Genomic DNA, 22850 nt, shown 5'->3' on the forward strand with positions numbered 1-22850 from the left:
AAGAAGACCCAGCCAATCAGCTGGGACTCGGGAGGCAGAGAATAGATGAGGGCGGGGCCAGTCAGAGGTGGGATTTGCCAGTTCTCCGAACTACTCAAAATTTCCGCTACCGGTTCTCCAGAACTGATCAAAACCTGCTGAATGCAACCTCTCTTAATAATGTTTGAATCAGAAGGGCCAAGGAGAGGATGGTGACGAAAGTGTTAAAAGACTCCAGGATCTAAAGCTGATCTGCCATACTGATTGGTTTTAATCCAAGATGAAATCCTTTGAGGTCCATTTTTTTCCAAAAGAAACTGAATTAGTCCAGAACTAATTCTTCCACTCCACCCTCCACCTGTCAGCGTTCCAGGAAACCTCCACTCCAAACAATAACTCCGAGACAAACATCTCAAAAGTTCTGTTTTATTTGGATAGTAAACTGGCACATCTGGGAAATCCCGAATCTGAAAGTTCTGGGTTTCCTTGTAATAAACTTTTAAAAAATACAAATCCAGCCCCTGCACCCATCATCTCATCACATGCCCCAATCACCATCCATCCCAACTTGAGACGTCCTCTCACCTAGGTGCAGAAATAACATGACCTTGACTTAGAAGAAGAATGCTATTATGTCTAACCACATACACTCCAAGAAATTCTCCCCCTTCCATTTTCCCAAGCTCAAGGATGTGGCAGTGTGGAAGCGTCTGGTGTCAATGTGGCTTCCAAAGCTGACACCACCATCCAGTCAGAACTGATGAAGCTTCTCGGATGAGAAGCGAAATGTCTTCTTCTTCCTTAAGGAAAAAACATATTCCAGTTGCCTTTTGGAAAAAAAAAAAAAAGCATCTTTGAGACAATCATGTCCCGGATGACTGAGAATCACCATAGATTCCACATTTTAAAATTGCAAAGGTCGAGAAACACTGCTCAAGACCCAGCAAAAGACTGAAGGGGGGCAGTGCTCCAAACTCAAAATAATAGATCTGCTCTCTTGATTTAGCCCAATTTCTGCATCTGCCTTACTCTTTCCCGCAGTGCTCTGGGCAGTGCAGTTTTGGGCAGCAGAGGCGTTCCGTCCAGTGCGTGACCTACACAGGACAACCATCTGGTGAATGTGTAGAAGCCCTAAAACCCTCGGCCATGCAACAGTGTGAAAGCAAATGTGATTCTGGACTGATAGAAAACCCTGAAGGTACCCATAGCATGGAATGATTTGCAAGCTGAGCAAAGAAATTAACCCTTTGAAATGGCTGAATGACTCAAACCTATTGTTTGGATTCTGGACTGCAACATGGCCCAGAAGCCTGAAACCATAGACTGCCAAATGTGAGTTTGGCCTGGGGTACTTTTGGCCAATGGAACATGTAATAGAAAACCTGCTGTGCAGTTCACAAAAGCCCAGCCATGTTGATTTTTTACCACAGAACATTACAGTGGCATGAGGGGATTTTTTGCATACTAAAAGTAGACTTTAATTCAATCTTGGCAACTTGAAGAAGTGTGGACTTCAACTCCCAGAATTCCCCAACCAGCATTGCTGGGTGGGGTATTCTAGGAGTTCAAGTCCATAAGTCTTTAAATGGCCCAGGTTAGACATCCCTACTTTAGTTGTTGAGGTATTTTACCCCAGCATTTAAGGGCTGCAGGGGATGGCGGTGGGTGACATGATATCTGAAAAAGGAGAGTTTAGAATATTTTTTGTTCATTTTCTGAGGCGCAGAGTTTCAAGTAATACAAGTAGCATCTTATAAGTGACATCAGAAGCATCTAGATGCTGGTAATAAAAGACCATTGGAGGACCACAGATGGTTCATCCTCGATCTACGATTTAGCATTCTATCTGAACTTTGCCCTTATGGCTTGGTCACCAAGCTATGCTTAAGCTATAGTGTAGCATGTTATATGGATAAATGATTAGTTTTGTGGCGTTCTTGATGCTATTGGAGTTTGGTGGTTTATTTGCAGACGTTTCATTACTCAACTAGGTAACATCATCAGTATGATGGATTGTGGAATTTGCTGCCTCTACATATTGTAGCTTTCCCTGCAGTTTTGTTGGGCTGTGGTTTCCTCCTTGGTGGTTCCTTGATGAGAGTATCGCCTTCTTCCTTATTGTTTGTTTGCTGTTAATCTCTGCTTATCTGAACGTTGACTGCTGGAGGAGTTGTACTGTATTCTTTTCATTTCCTTTGTAGACTTTTTCATATTTCTTTTGAATGGTGTATAAACGGGCTGTATCTCTATCAGATAAAAGACTAGAACATCAGACAAACAATCAGGCAGAAAACAATCCTCTAAACAAGGAACCACCAAGGAGGGAAACCTTAGCCCACCACAGCTGGCAGAGCAAGCAACTGCAGTGGTGCTAAAAAAAGTTTGCGAAATGGTTTGAATTTACAATATTTCTGCATAAATATTAACCAAAACGTGTTCTGTTTTCTAACCAAGTCCCAAAACTAGAAAAAGGACCCAATTAAACAAAAAGAAACATTATACTTGCTCATTTATTGAGGAAAATTATCCAACTACCTATATAAAGAGACAGCAATTCCTGCTCTCAGTCACAGTGATGATATTAGCTTGTTGGGTAATAAAATACCTGCAAGCAAATGACCACAGAAAGTAGCAAGAATGCCACAGTTCAACCCCAAGCTACAGATATTCTATCAGAATGATTAATTCTCTCTCTCTCTCCCCCTCTCTTTCTCTCTCTCTCTGTCTCTGTCTCTCTCTCTCTGTCTCCCTCTCCTTCTCTCTCTCCCTCTCTCCCTCCCTTTCTTTCCTTCTCTCCCTCTTCTTCTCCAGAATGCAAAGACGTCAACAAGGTTGCCTATTGCCCTTTGGTGTTGAAAGCTAAGTTCTGTAGTCGTTCATACTTCCGACAGATGTGTTGCAAAACCTGCCAGGGCCATTAAACGCATTCGTGTCCATTTAGAACTGCAGGAAAACTGGAAAAGGTCCAGGAGGGGAAGAGAGACAGCTGCACCATTTCCCCATCTCCACCTGCTCTTTCCCCCCGAGATCATCAGTGAAAAAGCCAGCACCGTAGGCTTTGGTGCTCCCAGAAACCAAAGAAAATCTCTTATCTTCCCCATTGGTTAAGTACCGCTATTAAACCACTGCTGAAATGCGCACTGAGGCAGACAGTGGCATATCAGGCTAGGAAGTACTACACAGAGGCAGGAGGGAGACCGAATGGATGGGAAGCACATTTAAGCGCATTACTTGAAATGCTAAACATTTGTATTTATTTTATTACACAGCTGGGTACCATGATTGCTGGCCGACTGCACTATCACAGCGATAATCCCCCACTGCCCAACAGGGAAGGAGATTCGAGTTACCAGCACCCCATCTACATGTTTTAGATCTTGACCCCAAAAGCAGTGCTTTGGCAGGGTTACAGAATAAGGTAGATAAAAGATATGAAGAGAGAAGTGGATGGAATCACAAGCCTGCTATCAAATGGTAGAGCAAAGTGTTCCTCTACCTTGGGAACTTTAAGATGCATGAACTTCAACTCCCAGAATTCTCTAGCTAGTATGCAATCCCAGTATTTGGGTTGGCTGGCATGGCTGGCTGAAGAATTTTGGGAGTTGAAGTCCACACACCTTAAAGTTCCCAAGGTTGAAAAATCATTGATTTTTTTTTTTTCTTGGACATAACACAAGAAATTCCATAAAACTCACTTGGTTTGTGAGTTTGCTGTGGTTTTAGTTTTCTAAAAGAAGGGAAAAGAGAAATGAATGACCTCCAACTCTGTTATTCTGTTTTCTGAATATTCTTACATGCATTTGGATCATGTTTGAGGAATTCTAGTATTTTTTTTTTCAAATATAAAAAAATTCAGTCACAATCTTTTATTATCACAAAGTGAATGTTAGCAGCCAAAATACATATATGGGGAAAGGAAGATCCTATTTGTTTATCTGTTTTTTTAATTTCTTTGCTAACACCTTGAATCTGTGCCAAATTTAGAATTATTTTTAAGGTGCACGTTTCAATGATATTTGTTATGATTTTTCCATCCCTTTATCACCCACTTTAATCCCCAGCTTTTCAACTGAGAGTAACAAAAATTGGTGCTATGATTTCAATGTAATAATATCACTTTAGCTTATTTTTATTCTGCCACAGAAAATTTATCACTGATTCAGATGTAATATTGTTATCCATGGTTTTTTATTTTGTTTTAATTGCAGGAATGACTTCTTTATGTGACATGGAGTATGTATGTATGAAAGCCCTGTATGTTTAATTTGTTTTATTAGTTGAAAAATGTTCAAGGCAAATACTGCTCAAATAGAATTCTGAGTCACATGCAATTTAATTTCCAATTTTAAAAAAAGAAATCCATGTATAAACCATAGTTTCAAATGCTTTCATTCATTCACCGTTCCTCCATATTATCTATCTTCCTACTATATATGGACATAAAATAAAATGCTTTTTTTTAAAAAAATGATACAATGTCATGTGACACTATTTTGATTATGTTTGTGTAGTGTTTTGCCAATCCACTGTAGCATTTCAAAATACTACACAAACAGAATCATGACATACATAGAGCAGCAATCTTCATTTTTTAAAACTGTATACATGCAGATAATTATATATTGCTAGGATATAAAAGACAAAATCAAAATAGACTGTAATTTTCAGTTTCTCTGATGCTCAATTTTGTAATTCGATCAATTTTATTTGACTCATTTTCTCTACTTTTTTATTTGTAAACTTTACACTTCCAAACAATTTTGAGGTTTGTTTTTTTTAAATACACTAACATTTGTTAAATTTCTTTGAACATCCACATTTGTTTGCAAATATATAAAGTATATAGTTTTGCAAGCAATTTCCCCATATTGCATTTTTCTATATTACTTTCCAGTGATGCCTTTTGTATGAAATATTTTTCAGTATCTACTACGATCAACAAGCTTCATGGCTCAGAAAAATACAATTTTTACAACTGGGATTTATTTCTTGAGTTTCTTTTCCATCTCTAATCATGACTGGGGCTGCGTGTGTGCAAATGTGTTTGTGTGTGTGTGCACAATGTTTTATCAATGCATACATTTGCACATTTATAACTCTTGACTTTGTATTGAACGGTCTTAGGGGCAAAACTCTTTGGATAATAATGAGTATTTATTAGATTACATATTTTAAAGATGGTAAGCCCGTCCTATAGTATTGATTCTGCTGCAGGGGATTCTATCCTGCTTTCATGATGTACAGGTAGGTCCTTGCACTTATGACTATTGCAGTGTCACCACATCACAGGATCAAACTTTGGTCTCTTGGCAACTGGCGTATATTTATGATGGTTGCAGTGTCCCAGGATCACTTGATCTCTGTTTGCAAACTTTCCCAGCCAGCTTCCGACAAGCAATGGGGAAAACCAGATTCACTTCACAAAAAATGTAAAATTGGGCACAACTCACTTAGCAACTGCATCACTTATCATGGAAACTCTGGTCCCAATCAAGGTCATGAATCAAGGACTACCTGTATTCTAAGAGGAAAGATACAGAAACAGAAAGCTGCTTTATCCACTGTTTTAGAAATGCTTCCAGGTGAGCTAAAATTAAAGAGAAGGATTCAGATCAAAGTGCAGCAAAGGTATATAACAAAGCTGGTTTCCTTGCTCCTACCTGTATCATCCATGGAAAGGACTCCAGGGGGTCTATAAACATTCACCTGCTTATAATCTAATGAAAACAACCCTTAAATGGGTCTCTAGTCTTTGTGTTGAAGTCAAACTCCCCTAACCCTGAGAATTAGCATAATGAATGGCCCTGAGTTAGTGCCTCCCAGATAAGTTGAGGAAAGTGGTTTATTGTGCGAGGATCGTGTGGCATTTCACTCATTTTGTGCTATTTATTTTAGTCTCCCCTTGACATTTCACCTGAGTTAAAACAAAAACAAAAAATCTGGATCCAGTTCAAATGTTAGATTGATGATAACCAGCATTTGACTAGAAATAGATAGAATGGCATATTCATATACATGAAAATATTTTCAAAGGTTATAAAAGAAACCATTTGACTTTTCAGTACTTGTTAACTCGCCTGAGGACAAATCCTTAAATATTCAGCTTGGGACTGTAGTGCGATAAGAAAATATGAGGTAACTTCCTGTTCTCAGGTCATTCCTGTACAAGCAAAGATCTTTCTCTCAATATACAGGTAGCCTTTGCTTGCTGACTCCCTTGTTTAGTATCTGGTTGAAGTTACAACCACTGGAAAAAAAAAACCTCCAGCTTGGCCCTAATCCTCACATGTATAGTCATTGTACCCACCTTACCCCTGGGTTATGTGATTCCCATTTGTGACTTCAGACAAGAATTAATTGGAAGCATGGAAGTAAAATTGCAAGTTGTATTCATGTGATGTCTCACTTAACAATAGTGATTTGCTTGATGATGGAAACAAAAATGACATAACTCTGGAGCAGCCACGTGAAATTTCACGTAGTCACCCCAGCACTTAGCAGTGTTACTGCCATTCCCAGTTAGAGTCACTAAGTGAGGATTACTTGTAATCATTCTAATTGACTTACAAGTGATGTTTTAAATGATGTTTGTGATTTTACTGCTGCTCAGATAAGGAATTCTGATGCTTGCAATGTAAGGGTTTTTTTTTAATGTATAATTTCATATATAAATATACACAGATGTATTATTATAATGATTATAGAAATTGTTTAAAATCTTATTTCCAAGAGGAAAGCATCTGAAAGACAGAGAGAGAAATTACAGCATGAGTTTTATAATAAAGGAACTACCTACCAGCCCAAGTTCGAGTTTATTTGCTTATTTTTGAATTCTGATCTCTAGAACTGCCCATCCATAATGACTTTTATGAATCAGTCCCTTCATGCAGCTGTGGAAAACACAAACACTACAATTTCCAGAACAGAAAAGAGCAGATTTGGGAAACTTCACTTAATATTAAGCTGTAGGATTAAAATAAATTTTTTAGATGCTGGATTAAGGTTGAAGGGTCAAAGCAACTATCAGATGAATTTCAGTAAAAAAAGTATAGGGTTAAACATCCAGACAGAGGTAAAAATCTCCAACATGGCGGGCAAGACATTGTCATTCAAGCTCCTCCTCTTTTATCCATGTTTTGACATCACATACATGTACAAAATGGGGTGGGGTTTGGATGACAGTGCTGTACCCACCCTCTTGTAATAATAATGATAAATAATTTTTATTATAGTCACAGACCAGCATTACACATAAGAAACATTTTTAAAAAATTTAAAAGGCAAGATAATACATTACCATTAGTGGTCATTGGACAGTCAAAATGCCTAACTTCACAGGGAATATACCGAAATTTAGCTACATTCAAAGAAATGATCGTACTCTGATAACAGCAATTGTATGTAGAAAAGATCTGTGTTTCCAAGGTGAAGTGAGCCTCGACTTATGACCACAATTGAGCCTAAATATTTTGTTGCTAAGTGAGACATTTGTTAAGTGGGTTTTGCCCCATTTCTTGCCACATTGTTAAGTGAATCACAGCAGTTTGTTAAGTTAGTACAGGGACTCCTCGACTTATAGCAGTTGATTGAGTGATCATTCAGAGTTACAACAGCATTGAATTGAATTGAATTGAATTCTTTATTGTCATCGTAGATATATACACAGGATAACCCATACAACAAAATTCACATAACACCCAGAGACCAGACTCAACATGCACACACACCAGGGGTGGGATGCTACTGGTTCTGCCCAGCTCTATAGAACCGGTAGCTCTGAAGAGCAGCAGACAGAACCAATTCTGTGTTTGCTGCTGTTTGGCCCACCTGCCCACCCGGGCTCTTACCTGTCGTTTATTTCCTGCTTTTTCAATCTCAGTTGCTTTGCGCGGCTCAGCTGAGGTTGAAAAAGCAGGAAAAAAAGAGGCTTTTTCAAATGTTGTGCACCTGCGCGCAGCGTTTTTCAGTTTTCAGCACAGCTTAAGGTTTGTTTACACGCGTGCACAGCACGCATACGCACACAAAACATAATCACCGAACCGGTAGTAACACCGGTTGAATCCCACCCATGACACACACATGACAATCCCCAAACACCTCGCCACCCACCAAAATTCCCCGCCTCCTAAAAACACACAAGCATCCACACAACAGACCAAGTAATACTGTCCAACAGCTCACTGATGGTGGTCGTTAAGTTCATTGTTAAGTGCAGTTATAGCTCTGGATAGAAACTATTCAGAAAATGTGTGGTCCGAGTTTTAATTGTTCTGTATCTTTTGCCAGAAGGCAACAGTTCACAAAGATTGTGAGCAGGATGGGAAGAGTCTTATGTGACTTACAACCATTATTCAGAGTTATGACCTTTGGAGCATCCCACATTCATGTGATCAACATTCAGATGCTTGGCAACAGGTTCATACTTAAAACCATTCGTTTAATGACCGCTCAAAGTTACAACAGCAATGGAAAAAGTGAGTTATGACCATTTTTCACACTTACGACTGTTGGAGTATCTCCAAAGTCACATGATCAAAATTCAGGTGCTTGGCACCCGGCTCATATTTATGACCGTTTCGGTATCCTGGGGCCGTGTGATCTGTTTGTGCAACTTTCTGATGAGCAAAATCCGTCAGGAATGTGGTGATTTACTTTATAAACGTGGCAGGAAAGGTCATAAAATGGGGAGAAAATTCACATAGCTGTCTTGTTTACCAATATAAATATTGGGCTCAATTGAGGTCATAAATCAGAGACGATCTGTAAATATTTTGCTGATTTGGAAAGAGGTGTTCGACTCCCCATCCTCTTGCAGATGCTGACATTCCCCCATTGGCACTCTACCTGGATGAATATGAAATCGTGTGCAGCTCTGGAACACATCCACAAAGAGATCATTATTATGTAGCCTAGAATCAAGCTAATTGGAAAAACTGAAAATAAGTAGCCCAGACAAAAGATATAAAAAGTTATGATAGTTGATTGAAGGGTGGCAACCCCTGGGCCACAGCCCACTTACCAGGCTGTAGCCCATTTGGAACTAGGCTGCGTGAACCGTGCGACCATGCGTGTGCGTGCAACTCAAATTGCACAAGCAGCGGGGTTGGTTGCCCTCTTACCTCCCCAATGGGCTGCCAAGCCATAAAGATTGGGGACCGCTGGCACAACGTCTTGATATAATGTGTTTTTGTTTTTTCCTTGAGACAACAGAGTTAGAACCTATAGGGGTATGTGCAAATAGCCTTGGGAGATAGGAGGTAAAGCCAGACCTGGACAACTATCACATAAAAGGTACTTTAGGAAGGGAAGCAGAGGTGGTGTTCAGCAGGTTCTGATCAGTTCTGGAGAACCAGTAGCGGAAATTTTGAGTAGTTCAGAGAAGTGGCAAATGCCATCTCTGACTGGCCTCGCTGCCTCCCGAGTCCCAGCTGATCAGCTGGGTCTTCTTTTGTTGCCCTTCACAGGAGAACAGAGCTGGAAAGCAGGTTAGTGGGGCATGGAGGGAATGGGATTTTGCAGTAACCTTCCCCCAGGAGTGGAGAGGGAATGGAGATTTTACAGTATCCTTCCCCTGCCCCGCCCACCAAGCCACACCCACCAAGCCACACCCACAGAACCATTAGTAAAAAAACAACTGAATTCCCACCAAGGTGGGAGGTGTAAGAAGCAGTTCAGAAGGGATCTCCCTCATTTTCCAAAGAACAAAGAAGGGGGCAAGAAAAACTTTCAGGCTTGCAAGGTTGATGCTTGCCCCTATAGGTAGTCCAGAAAAGAAGCACAACAACAAATACCAGTTCTAATTTTATTGCAGAATCTTGCAAGAGAATAATAGATGCAATCCATGGAGGAGGGGAGGAGTCCTGTATTACAAAATAATTGCATTGAAATGTCCAGATATTTTAATGCACTGCTTTTAGCTGCCACTGCCACCCCTGCTATCACTGAAAATTGCTGACCTTCCAAAATATTTGGAAAATATTTATTTAAATTACTGAAATGGATGAATTTAAGTAAAGCCACCTGCATTTCTCGGAGAATAGCTCATTCTCTGAGGGGCTGGATATTTAGCACATCCTCACTGCTGATAAGGTTTCATGTCTGATGAGTCATTTCTCTGATGGTACCTTTAAAACAACAAGGGTGTTGGTTTGTTTCATACATCCGGATTGATCTTAGCAGAGGTGTTCCTCTTAATCTCATTTTGACAAGCGAGGGCAAACCTTATTTTTTTTACTTACCCAAAATACGGAAATGTAGGGGAATTAAGCAAAGGGTTGGTGGGGGAGTGGAATAGAGGAAGCAACTGTGGTTCCATTTCGCTCTCTCTCTTTCAGTTGTACAAAGAGTTATTGCAGGACTCAGAGCTCGCTTGCTAGCAACTCTGCCATGTCCTCTGGGAAAACTTGGTGAATCAAGACGGTAATTGGCCCATCTTGGTGGTAGGTTAATCTTGGCCACCAAGCTGGAGAGCAGACAGGAAGAAAGCCATGGTAAGTCCCATCAGACCCCAAAACCTGGGTGCAGAGCAGGAGGGTGAGAAGTGCGTGCGGTGAAATCTTGACGTTCTATTTTAAACCCCTTAAAAACAGGATTAATATCCTATCACATCTGGATAGTAGAAGAGGAGGATAAGAGGGCATGCTTCCTGCAAAAATTACCCCCCAAAACACACATGCATTGAGATTTAATACTGAGGGAGCCTTGTAAATGTTTGAAATAAATATTTCACATCTACACGACTACTGAACACCAGCTGGAAGTTATATCAGGCTGAGATTTGAAGGGCCTGTTTGAAAATCCCACCCAAATCAATAACAACGTTCATTTTGGATGGGAGTTTTAGAGTGAATTAGAACATTATTTTGCTTTCATACATCTGAGATAGTGGGTGAAATTTCCTCTCCTGGCCTTGAAGTACTTTTTTCCCCCCTTTTTCCTGGTGACAATCATTCTTATTATCCTGGATATATATTTTTTTTCAATTGAGATCATGTGTTTTTCAATGCTGTGATACCTTTTAGTGGATAAAATAAATAAAATGTTTCTGTTTGGAGATGGATCCCCTGATTTTTTTTTCAATTACTTCAATTCTTGCACAATGGTTAAATGTTATAAGACTTTGGAGACTCTTATCATAGGATGTCCAGGTGCCAAAATTAGAATCCTGCCCTATTTAACTAATCCAAGAACTCTGACATCAATCTCATAAAATTTCAGCCTTTAGAAATGAAATAAATTATTTAATAAGGGGTAGGTGGGTGCGTTATCTGGGTGGTCTTAAAAGCATAGGCATGTTGATTTGTGTTTTACCACTCTTAAGACTCAAGAGATGGCTATCCATGGTGTTCTTTGCCTGATGCTTCCTACAGTATCTAATAATGTCAGTCAGGAATTTCTTCCAGCCAAGAATCTCCTTTTATTTGAGTCTCAAATTTTTCCAGTCAATCAATTGGAGAGTAAGATGTTAAAAGTCCAATACAACTGGAGGACATCAGAGTGAAGGAGGCTGATGTTGCCACTGCTGGGATCCTAAATCAACAGGACTATAAACAACCATAAATTCATATGTTCTTTGGTCTAGTACAGCTTTTCCCAGAATGTCACTTTTTGAACCTTCCACCATGTTAGATATTGATCACACCTGCTGAGAACATCACCACTTCAAGGTCAGACTCAAGGGGGATGAATTCCATTGTTTCCAGGCATTCTCCTATTAATCCAATCCTTACTGAGGTAGCTGACCTACTTACTATATGGGTGGCAGATTTAGCTAGATGCTTAGACTGGATTTGGCATTTTTATCCATCTATTTAGTTGTTCCAAAACCCGGAGCTAGGCGGATGTTGCAGTTTGATGGCATTAAAGGTATTATCACAGGATGTCACCAAATAAAACTACCTTTTGCAATTGATTGGTGGTGATTTTGTCAGTGCCAATGGTGTTAAATGGTGTTTCAGATGTTTTGAGGTTGGTTCCTTGTTTCTTCGCTTTCTTTTGCCACAGTCGTTCTATTTCTATTTGTAGGTCCCCATGATTTGTGATTTTCTCAAGTTTTTTCTTCTTTTTTCTACTCTTTTGTCTCCAAGCTTTTTCACATTCATTGTCCAGACTTTTTTTTAAAAAAAGTTCTTATTATTTGTTAAGTTAGGAATGTTATGTGGCAGTAAATTCCATCACATTATCTCCTCCCCTTTGTAATGAAATAGCACAACCCCAGGTTTTTCACATTGGTGAAAACTAGACCTTTAATCCATTGAGTAACAAAATCATATGAAATGCCACACGTGATGTCTGAAGCTTACATGCAAAGTCAAAAACATTCCACAAGTGAGTAAGTGAGTGAGCTTCGAATATATGTATATATATATATATATTCGAAAAAAGTAATGTTTGGATCTGTTGTTCATACAGAGCTGCATTTTAAGGCCAGCTCTGCAAGCCAGTTTTATTGGAGCAGGACGGGTGTGCCTTTTTGATGTTTTAATGCCTTACACAACACTGCTAGTTTAGAAATGTGATTGCTTGAGGCTGGTTCCTTGCTGGCTTTTAGTCTTTTCGAAACTGACCTGGGAAATGGCAGAGCACAGCTTTCGCAATCTCCATCCTCCCCCTTCCAACAGTTCTCCTTTTTCCCTTCCCTTTATTGAAGATCTTCAAACCACAGTGTCAAAACTCAGAAGAAGGTGATAAATGTGCAGGCTGCAGGCCTAACATTCTCACTGTCCCAGTGCACTCAGGAAGGTCCTTTTTGCTTTTGGTCTGTTTTGTGTCTAGTATGTTATTATCCAAATTTGACCCACAGGTGCAATTCAATAATTTTAAGGTTGGTTGTTCAGGTAGACATAACAGAATAACAGAATTGGAAGCAGGGATGGGATTAAAAATTTTTAACAACTGGTTCTGTGGGCGTGGCTTAAGTGGTAGGCGTGGCTTGGTGATCATGTGACTGGGTGGACATGGCTTGGTGGTCATGTTATTGGCTGGGTGTGGCCAACTCAATATCACTCACCTCGAGGCACGCATCTCCTCGCCTGGCCTTTCATGACTGTGGGGATTCTGCAACAGTCGTAAGTGTGAAAAATGGTCATGTCACTTTTTTCAGTGCCATTATAACTTTGAATGGTCACTCCACACAAGCAAAGTACCAGCAAAGAAGGGGAAAAAAACTCCAGAGAAGTTCCTGAGATGGGAAGTCTAGTCCTGCCAAGAATGGAATAAGGGTTAATAGAGAGGCAGTTTCCGTAAGCAACACCAGAATGTCTCCTTCCTGCCTTCCTTACAGGATTAGGCCTGTAATTTCTTCTAACAACCGGTTCTCTGAACTGCTTAGAATGTTAACAACTGGTTCTAGCGAATAGGTGCAAACTGGTAGAATCCCACCCCGATTGGAAGGGACCTTGGAGGTTTTCTAATCCAAGCCGCTGCTCAAGCAGACCCTATACTATTTCAGACAACTGGTTGTCCAATCTTTTCTTGAAAATCACCAGGGATGGAGCACCCACAACATCTGGAGGCAAACCATTCCACTGATTAATTGTTTTAACTGTCAGGAAATGTTTCCTTAGTTCTCTCCTTAACTAGTTTCCACCTGCAGCTTCTTGTTCTGCCTTCAGTTGCTTTGGAAAATAGGTTGTGGCTTCTTTGCGGCAATCCCTTAGATACTGAAACACTGCTATCGTATCACCCCTATTCCTTCTTTTCGTTAACTTCCTCCTCCTCCTTCTTCTTCCATATCCATCGTTGGATATTGGCGATCCTATTTTTATCAACAGCCTCACGAAAAAGTGCTGCTGAGTTTTTTTTCAAACTAGTCCCTTAGATTTTGAAGCCACAATGTTCTTAGTTTTGGGTTTACCATGTTTCTAGCGGACGGAGAGATTCTTAGCACCCCCGGCCCATTTAAGGAGTGCCCTTACTTGGGGCCATTGTTAGGTTTTTGCCATCATTAACATGATTTTCCTGGGAAAATATGTAGTGTAGTAGTCTTCCCTTTGCTTTCTACACCGCTGTGCACACCCTGTACAAGTGGTTGCCACCATACCGTGTGCTGCACCAATGTGGTCTCCACCTTCAAGTCGATACTGATGAGCCAGCTGCCACTCACCTGGCCTGTTGGTCCATGGGAGGTATTTGAATCCCCTCCAACCCACCATTACAGCATAAAGCTATACTGAGTAAGGCCCCCCAATCTGCCACCTGGGGTGTGCTCTGTGGGGGTTCCAGGTTCCCCCAAGAGTTTGTTACCCTAGACCAGGGGTCTTCAACCTTAAACACTCAAAGAGCCATTTGGAACCGCTTCCCACAGAAAACACCGGGAGCCAATAATTTAACAACCGGTGTGACTAGGTGGGCGTGGCCAACTCGACGTCACTCACTCCCACCCAGTCACCTCCTGCTCTGGAATATGGAGCGAGTCTCCATCCCCCACCATCACCCTTACCTTCTCAGGCCAGGTGAGGAGTGATGGGAGGGGAGGGGCAGGGCCAGGCAGTGGCGGGATCGGCCGACAGGGAGCTGCAGCAGAGGGCCGAAAGAGCCGCATGCGGTTCTAGAGCCACAGGTTGCAGACCCCTGACCTAGACATACCCAATTCCTCCAACCGTTCTTCATATGCTTTAGCCTCCAGTCATCTAATCATCTTTGTTGTTGTTCCCCTCTTTAAAATGAGGTGACCTGTTCATTTTAAATGAAGGTTTGCTCAACCTACCTGCCTACCTGGGGCCAGGAGAGGAGATACTCAGTCTTGATAATGCCAAGCATTTGAAAAGTGGAGACCATTGTGTGCAACTCTAATTCCGACCGGCCCCTTGTGATGGAATTGTATTATGCCAAGGATCATGCAACAAAGAGCAAGCCACAATGTGGATGGTTGTTTATGATTTAGCTTGCTGAGGGCACATGGGGCTAAATGTCGTTCACAAAAGCATAAGAGTTGGGAATTTAGTTGCAGATCATGGGACCGACCCTTTAGTTTGTCTTCTCAGGCCTAAGAAAATGTCACTGGTGTGTTACCAACTCTTTTACTGGAATGAACTAGGGAGAAATTTGGCAGCTGGTTTGGGCAAATGTAATGAGCAAAACAGGATCTTATTCTTTGCAGAGGTTTAAAGTTGAGGCACTGGATCCCTAAAGGATCTTTTCATTGTATAAAACTTGAGCAAATGAAACTTGGGGAGAGAGGATATGCCTTCAGACACATTAGGGACTTAGCTTTCAGTTCCTAGGACAAAAACGTCTATTTTTCAGAGGCCTACCATGGCAGGCAACATTATACCCAGTGAAGTCTGTCCAATAATACCAAAATGACTTGGTGATTGCAGGATACATCCTACCTTTAATTCCATATTGCTAGGCTGCTGAAAGCCAAATGTTTTGCTCATAGCAAGCCAAGGTTCACACAAGATGTTGTTCAGGAAGATCTCGAGCTAAATCGGTTTGGCTCATCTATATACTACTAAAACTCTCCTGTCTGTTTATAGCCATCAATTGGGCAAAGCAGTGTATCATAGGGCGACTGTTTTTCAATTAAGGTATCTCAAGTGGACTAACTTAAAAGATTGAATCCAAAATCTGGGACTCATGAGATTGAAATTTCAAAGATCCAAGTTGTGGGCACTGAAGCATCTCTGCATCATCACAGTCACATGATTTTTGATGCTTCCTGGGAGCTTCCCACAAGCAAAGTCAATGGGGAAGTAAGAAGGAAGTCGCAGCTTGTTCCTATCCCGACAGCATTTTTGTCCTTGATTATTCTATTTCTGTTTACATAAGGAAATCTCTCTGAAATGATGACCGAGGAGTCATGGGTCGTCTATACTAAGCTTTAGTAGCTATTTTTGATTTAGGGTTTTCTGTGCTCTGCTATTTTGTTTGATATCCCATGTTTTGGTTTGGCATGTTTTGTACATTTGGAAAATGTCTTACTCCACAAATCATACTTAGTGGGATGGCAAAGTCCAAAGACAATGTAATGGTCTATGGCAGGGGTGTCAAACTCAAGGCCTGGTGCAATGGTGGGATTCAAAGTTCTTTTACTACAGGTTCTGTGGGTGTGGCTTGATGGGCATGGCATGGGAAGGATACTGTAAAATCTCCAGTCAGAGGTGAGATTTGCCGGTTCTCAGAACTACTCAAAATTTCCGCTATCGATTCTCCACAACTGGTGAGAACGTGCTGAATACCATCTCTGGCCTGCGGGCTGCATCTGGTCTGCGGGCTGCTTAGCTCTGGCCCATGGGGCAGCCCTGGAAACAGTGAAGGACCAACCCGCAGTGCCTCTGCCAGTGAAAACAAAACTAGGGAGGACTGTGTGCAGCCCTCCCAGGCTCCATTTTCAGCCACGATGGTTTCCTGCAGCCATCTGCCAGCAAAAATGGAGCTTGGGGGGGCCATACACACACACACACACACACACACACACACACACACGCACACACGGGCTCCATTTTTTGCTGGCAGAGGGTTGCAGGGGTGTCAAACTTAATTTCATTGAAGAGCACCTCAGGATTGTGTTTGACCTCGGGGGCCAAACTGGGTGTGGCCAAGGTGGACATGGACAGCTTGACATCACTTGTTTCGGGGGCACCAGTGGTGGCCTGAGCACTCTGCCAGAAAAAGTGGGCTCCCAAGCTCAATTTTCGGCTGCAATGGCCTCTGGTCTATGGGAAAATCCTTGAGAGAAAGGACAAGGAAGAGCCACAGACAGGCCAAGAGTCAGATAAGACACATCTCAGCCAACAGAAAGAACGGGGGCACGAAAAACATCCCAGAAGGGATCTTCCCTATTTCTCCTGGGAAAGCACAAGTGTTCTTCAAGTTATGACCATAATAGAGCCTGCCCATCACAGTTGTAATTCATCACTTTTTTGGCAGCAGTCATTAAGAAAATCTGATGTTGTTAAGTAATATGATTTTACATTGTGTAAGCCACCTCAAGTCGCCACCGGCAAATAGGCGGCAATGTAAATCAAATAAATAAATAAATAGATAGATAATAAACGTTACAGTTGTTAAAGCGAACCAACTATGAGTGCAGTTTTTCAAAACAAAACAGTCCACATAAGTAGAAAACTATCTGTAAAGAACATACTTTAAACTTGCAATATTTTATTACTATAATTTTACAATAAACATAGCATTACTATTCACGACACTCATGGTATTGGTTTGTTATCTGGACTATGTCTCAGGGCTGACAGACAGAGATCAAGATACATCAAAGAGTCAAAAGCCAAACCTGAAGGCTAGAGAAAATTAGAATCCAACAGTGACTTTAAAACTTGAGAGCCCCTTGCAAAATTCCTACTCGTGATTAGGAACTTGGCCCTAAACATATTTTACAAGAGGCCATTTTTTGTTTCTTCAATAAATATTTGTAGCCTAATGAGCCTGCATCCTCCAGCAATGGCACACTTGAAGCCACATTCAGATTTCTTCCCAAAATCAGGAGGTACCTCCTGGAGAGATAGATCCAAGGCTATATTTTTCCCACTGGTCAAGAGCAATCATGTGTTCTGACCCACACCCTTTTCAAACAAATCAAACACAATCCAAAAGGAACGGTAACCTTGTAATGCTTTTACAAAATAATTAGCTGTGATAAGCACAAGCCTTGCCAAACTGTGCAAGAATTGCCAAAAGAAAACAGACAAGAAATAATTTGCAAAATAAGAATCTTCAAATACAAACCCAGGATACTGGAACGTCCACGAGGCTGGAGTTTCAAAATGTCTTTACCTTCTGCAAAGTACGTTCATTTCACAGCTGGCTTTTATCTTCTTGAAGGAGGGGCCATTACCTTGCAGCTTTACTCCCGAGTCGCCCGTGCTGTTGTAGCTGCTCTTTCCTCCAAGCAATCCTGCGCACACGCGCATGTAGCACAGGCTCCTCGGGAACCTCCTCATCACTGCTGCCCCACAATCTCTGAAGGCAGCAGTCCATTCCCTAATGGTTCTGGCCCCTCATCTGAGTCCTCGCTCTCCTCAGCCATCCGCATCTGCTGCCAGCTAACCACAACATCATGCCAGAAGAACATTGTTGTTGGTAGACCTCCAAATCTTTCTTTGGAGCCTTGGAAGCAAAGCAGACATTGAAAATTGAGCAAAGCATCTGCTCTTGGAGAGGACAGTTCAATCTCAGTATCCTCCCAACTACCCAAGAAGTCATTAAGGTCAAGGTTGAAATTTCAATCTTGGAGAAAAACAATACCCCAATCAAGAAACTACAAACTCAGACCATCGAACAGTAAACAACTATCAAGAAGAAAACAATATTCCCACCAACCAGGCACCAATTGTCTCTAAACAGAAAGCAATCCCTATTTCCTTCTAGCATTGATGGTGTTATGTTCCTAGTTGGATAATGAAACACCTTCAAGAAGACAACCAACCTCTAGACTCGAGTACGGTATGGAACTCATTACTGCTAAACATAGTGAGGACCACTAGCTTGGGTGATTTTAAAAAGGGATGGAATAAATGTATGGTGAATTGTATGATGATATTGATGATGATGATGATGATGATATCCACTCAGTCATGTTCGACTCTTGGCAGTTCTATGGAGTCTACAAAAGTCTATTAGTCTTAAAGATTTCATATTACCTCTAGAATTGGACCACCATTCTTTAAATTCTACTTGCTGAGGAGAGAGGTTGCTTTCCATCTGCTGACTATAACCACCTCTGATTTGCTTCTAGAGGAAAGATCAGTCTGGAAGGACATCATTGGTCCCCAAACCACATAATTTCTTCACTTAAACTGTGACATTGGTTTCTTGGCTGTTTCTGTTTCTCTCTGCTTCCATTTTTCAAATTTGCATTAGATCTACAATACTTCTAGTCTTTCCCTCCCTATTGCCTAGCTGCTTTTTCTATAATCTTTCCTCCGTGCCAGATCTTAGCAGGTGACACAAACATTGGAACTCAACTATTTAACTAGCTTGTCTCCTTAGCAATGAAACTAAAGACCACACAATTTTTATTTTATGAGATGTTGTCCAAATGGTCGAAAACTTTTTCATCTTCAGGACATGAATAGAGATATATGAAAAACCATTTAACCAATTCATTTCACTCTCTGCATAACCTTTGCATAACATTAAGAACGAGTTCACACATACATAGCTGCTTGGGTTAACCACAGTTATAAAACAAACTCAAGGGTGTCAAACTTGCGGCGTCACGTTGTTGTCACTTGACGTATCGTGACTTTTTTCCTCTTTGCTAAACTGGGGGTGGCATGGTGCATCCTGGCCGCGGGCCGCAAGTTTGACTCCCGTGAACAAACTATAGTAGCCTGATTCACACACACACACACACACATATATTTAATAAATGACAGATGCATCATGTGGGACATATGTGATCATTAACTCCATTAAGTGTCATCCACCAACACTTACATTTTACTGTGATAAACAAGAGAAAATATTAAATACATAACTGGAGAGTAATCACACTAACTACATTTAATCCACATTACAGTGTAATGTAGTGTTTCATAATCTTGGCAGCTTTAAGATGGGTGGACTTCAACTCCGAGAATTCTCCAGGTCGCCTTGCTGACTGAGGAATTCTGGGAGTTGAAGTTCAGCCATCTTAAAGATGCCAAAGTTAGCAAAAAGTTTGCAAAATGAAATGAAGTCTGTTAATTATTGTCCTGGCCCCACCAAACATTTTTAGCTTGTGTCCCCCAAGTCACCATTCAGAAATCTAGCATGACCTTCAGACAAGATAAATTTGGCCATCAACGATGGTTTACAAATTGCAGGGTTGGGATGTACAGATCCCATTAAATAAAAACCGAACAAGTTGTATCGTGGTTCACTGTGATGTGATGAGAACCAGATGACAATGTTTTTCAATGAATTAATGGGACAGGATAATCTGTACTTTGTAACAACATTAATTCTACAAATGCACTAAGCCAGGAGCTCAAAAATAAAACAAGAATGGAGCTTTGGAACTTTTTAAAAGAAATATTCTCATCAGAAATATGGAGCTAAACACTCAAATTTAAAATCCACATTTTAATGGCAAGGACGTATCCTCTCTTGAATTTATTTTGAAGCGATAGTTCTTTAGAGCAGCAACTGTATCAAATCCTAAATTTTGCCCAAACCAAAAACAATTCAACTTCAGGGAATGTGCACCCATACTGGAGCCCTCTTTCAACTTGCTCCCAAAGTTGTTGGCTTGTGTAGGAAGACAGATTAGATTAGATTAGATTAGATTAGATTAGATTAGATTAGATTAGATTAATGGGGTTGGAAGGGACCCCCGCCCAAGCAGGAGACCCTACACCATTTCTGACAAATGACAGTCCAATCTCTTCTTGAAAGCCTCCAGCGATGAAGTTCCCACAACTTCTGAAGGCAACTTCTGTTCCGTTGATTGATTCTCCTTATTTCTAAATTGAATCTCTCCTTGATTAGTTTCCACCCATTGCTTCTTGTCCTGCCCTCAGGTGCTTTGCAGAATAGCTTGACTCCCTCTTCTTTGTGGCAACCCCTGAGATATCAGAACACTGCTATCATGTCACCCCTAGTCCTTCTTTTCATCAAACTAGACATACCCAGTTCCTGTAACCATTGTTCATATGTTTTAGTCTCCAGTCTCCTAATCATCCTGGTTGCTCTCCTCTGCACTTTTTCTAGAGTCTCAACATCTTTTTTATAATGTGGTGAACAAAACTGGATGCAGTACTCTAAGTGTGGCCTTACTAAGGCTTTATAGAGTGGTATTAGTACTTCCCTTGATCTTGATTGTATCCCTCTGTTAATGCAATTTAGGATTGCATTAGCTTTTTTGGCTGCTGCTGCACACGGCTGGCTCATATTTAGCTGGTTGCCCACTAAGACTCCAAGATCCCTCTCACAATTACTGCTATTGAGCCTGGTTTCACCCAGTATTTATGTGCACTTTTGGTTTTTCTTGCCTAAGTGTAGGACTTTACTTTTCTGTACATTGAATTTCATTTTGTTAGATAGGGCTCAGCATTCACGAGAGCAAGTTTTTACAGTAATGAGAGAAAGTTCTTACAGTAATCCTGCTTTGCATGCACACACACACACACACACACACACACACACACACATGTGCACGCACACACACACTCACATATATACAGAGGAAAGGACAGGACCAAACAAGACAGATACAGACTCCTACAAATAGTTAGGACTACCAACAAAACAATTGTAATAAGCCTGCCTTCCATGGAAGACCTGCATCTGCAGACCCGCTCACACCCTGGACATAAACTGTTTCAACTCCTCTCCATGGGACGCCACTATAGGGCATCGCATACTAAAACAACTAGGCACAAAGACAATTTTTTCCCTCATGCCATCACTCTGCTGAACACATAAACCTTACAGTATTGTCTTATGTCTAAGTATATTTATCCTTGCTGTATACCTGCATGTAATATTACTATTATCCTTCTTATCTTCTTTACTAATCCCCTCTTATTGGTATCATTACTTTAATTATTATTACATAGTTGCTTTGCATGTACACTGAGAGTTTCTGCAGTGGAGACAAATTCCTTGTGTGTCTCATCACACAATTCCATTCCATTATTTATTTTATTCTGTTATTCTATTTATTCGATTCCATTATTTTATTCCGTTATTCTATTCTATTCTATTCTATTCTATTCTATTCTCTATTCTACTCTATTCTCCATAATGTACAGTGGTTTGCAACATCCCACAATCACATGACAACATTTCATGACTGTTTTGCCAAAAACCATAATTTACTCCTGGTTTTTGGCAAAGCCATGCCCATAGCATATCACTGGTTCACTTAAAGACCACTGCAAAATAGATCATAAAATCAGATCAGTCATATGGGTGACTTGATGTATAACTATTGGGAGTTATGACTATGATGGGTATGTTCCAGTATGGTCATAACTCAAGGATTACTGTAAGGGTACTCCCAGATCAGCACCTGGTGGCACCTTGTTACCTAACCTTTTAAATCAGGGGTCTCTAACCTTGGCAACTTTAAGCCTGGTGGACTTCAACTCCCAGAATTCTTAAAGTTTAAAGTTGCCAAGGTTGGAGGCCCCTGTTTTAAACAACTTATTAATTAGCCTTTTGAACTTACAGGTGTTATAAGCTTTCCTGAGCTACAGCTTACCATAAGATGCTTGGACTGAGTAAACTGATATGGGATTTAAATTAAGATAAGGAGGGGGGAAAGGGGAGGAAAGAGAGGGGAAGACAGATTACAAGTACCTTATTGATTGCCTAATACAATGTGTTAAAAGCTCATTGTGTTTACTCAGACCTTTTTCAGATGGCCTGAAATCTTTTGATGTGTGAGGGTTGAGCAATCTCTTGCTTAATCATGCTGTTAAAGTTCCTTCTTTTTTTTTCTTTTTTTTTTGTCCCAAATACTTACTTTGAGGTCTGCCAATGAGTGTCCTGGGAGATTGAATGCTTTGATATTGTTGCTGTTTAGTTGCTATGTTGTGTCCGACTCTTCCCGACCCCATAGTCCAGGGGTGAGGAACCGTGGCCCCTTTATGACCTGTGGACTTCAACTCTCAGAATCCATGCTGGCTCAGGAATTCTGGGAGTTGAAGTCCACAGATCATAGTTCCCCACCCCCATCATAGCATGCCAGGTTCCCATCCTCCACTGTCTCCTGGAATTTGCCCAAATTCATGCTAATACTTTGGTATGAATTGGTCCTTCTTTTCAGTCCTAATCTCACACTTGTGGCCAGCTATTCTTTTGTGAAAAGTTTGGTTCTGTTTGTCCTGCACAAAATCCAGAGAGGCATTTCTGGCAGATGATGGCATATATTATATATCAGATTGCAAAAAAAGCAAGTGAAGGATATAGGAAGTCCTTGA

The 22850-nt window shown here is 40.9% G+C and overlaps 2 protein-coding genes across 2 annotated transcripts in view; both read left to right on the plus strand.

Annotated features, from left to right (window-relative positions):
* The window catches only part of ADAMTS10 (ADAM metallopeptidase with thrombospondin type 1 motif 10), an 81035-nt gene extending 76071 nt beyond the window's left edge, over positions 1-4964 (plus strand). Inside the window, exons 24-25 of the mRNA XM_026698996.2 lie at positions 1021-1177; positions 2791-4964. Of these exons, the coding sequence (XP_026554781.2) occupies positions 1021-1177; positions 2791-2900 (267 nt within the window). The 3' untranslated portion in view covers positions 2901-4964. The remainder of the gene's footprint in view (positions 1-1020; positions 1178-2790) is intronic.
* Positions 4965-10303: 5339 nt separating this feature from the next.
* Positions 10304-22850, plus strand: part of MYO1F (myosin IF) — a 77853-nt gene continuing 65306 nt past the window's right edge. The window contains exon 1 of the mRNA XM_026698998.2: positions 10304-10469. Within this exon, the coding sequence (XP_026554783.2) occupies positions 10467-10469 (3 nt within the window). The 5' untranslated portion in view covers positions 10304-10466. The remainder of the gene's footprint in view (positions 10470-22850) is intronic.

Source organism: Pseudonaja textilis, chromosome 1 (assembly GCF_049901715.1).
Source record: "Pseudonaja textilis isolate UNSWEBS1 chromosome 1, rPseTex1.2, whole genome shotgun sequence".
NCBI classification, from domain to species: domain Eukaryota; kingdom Metazoa; phylum Chordata; class Lepidosauria; order Squamata; family Elapidae; genus Pseudonaja; species Pseudonaja textilis.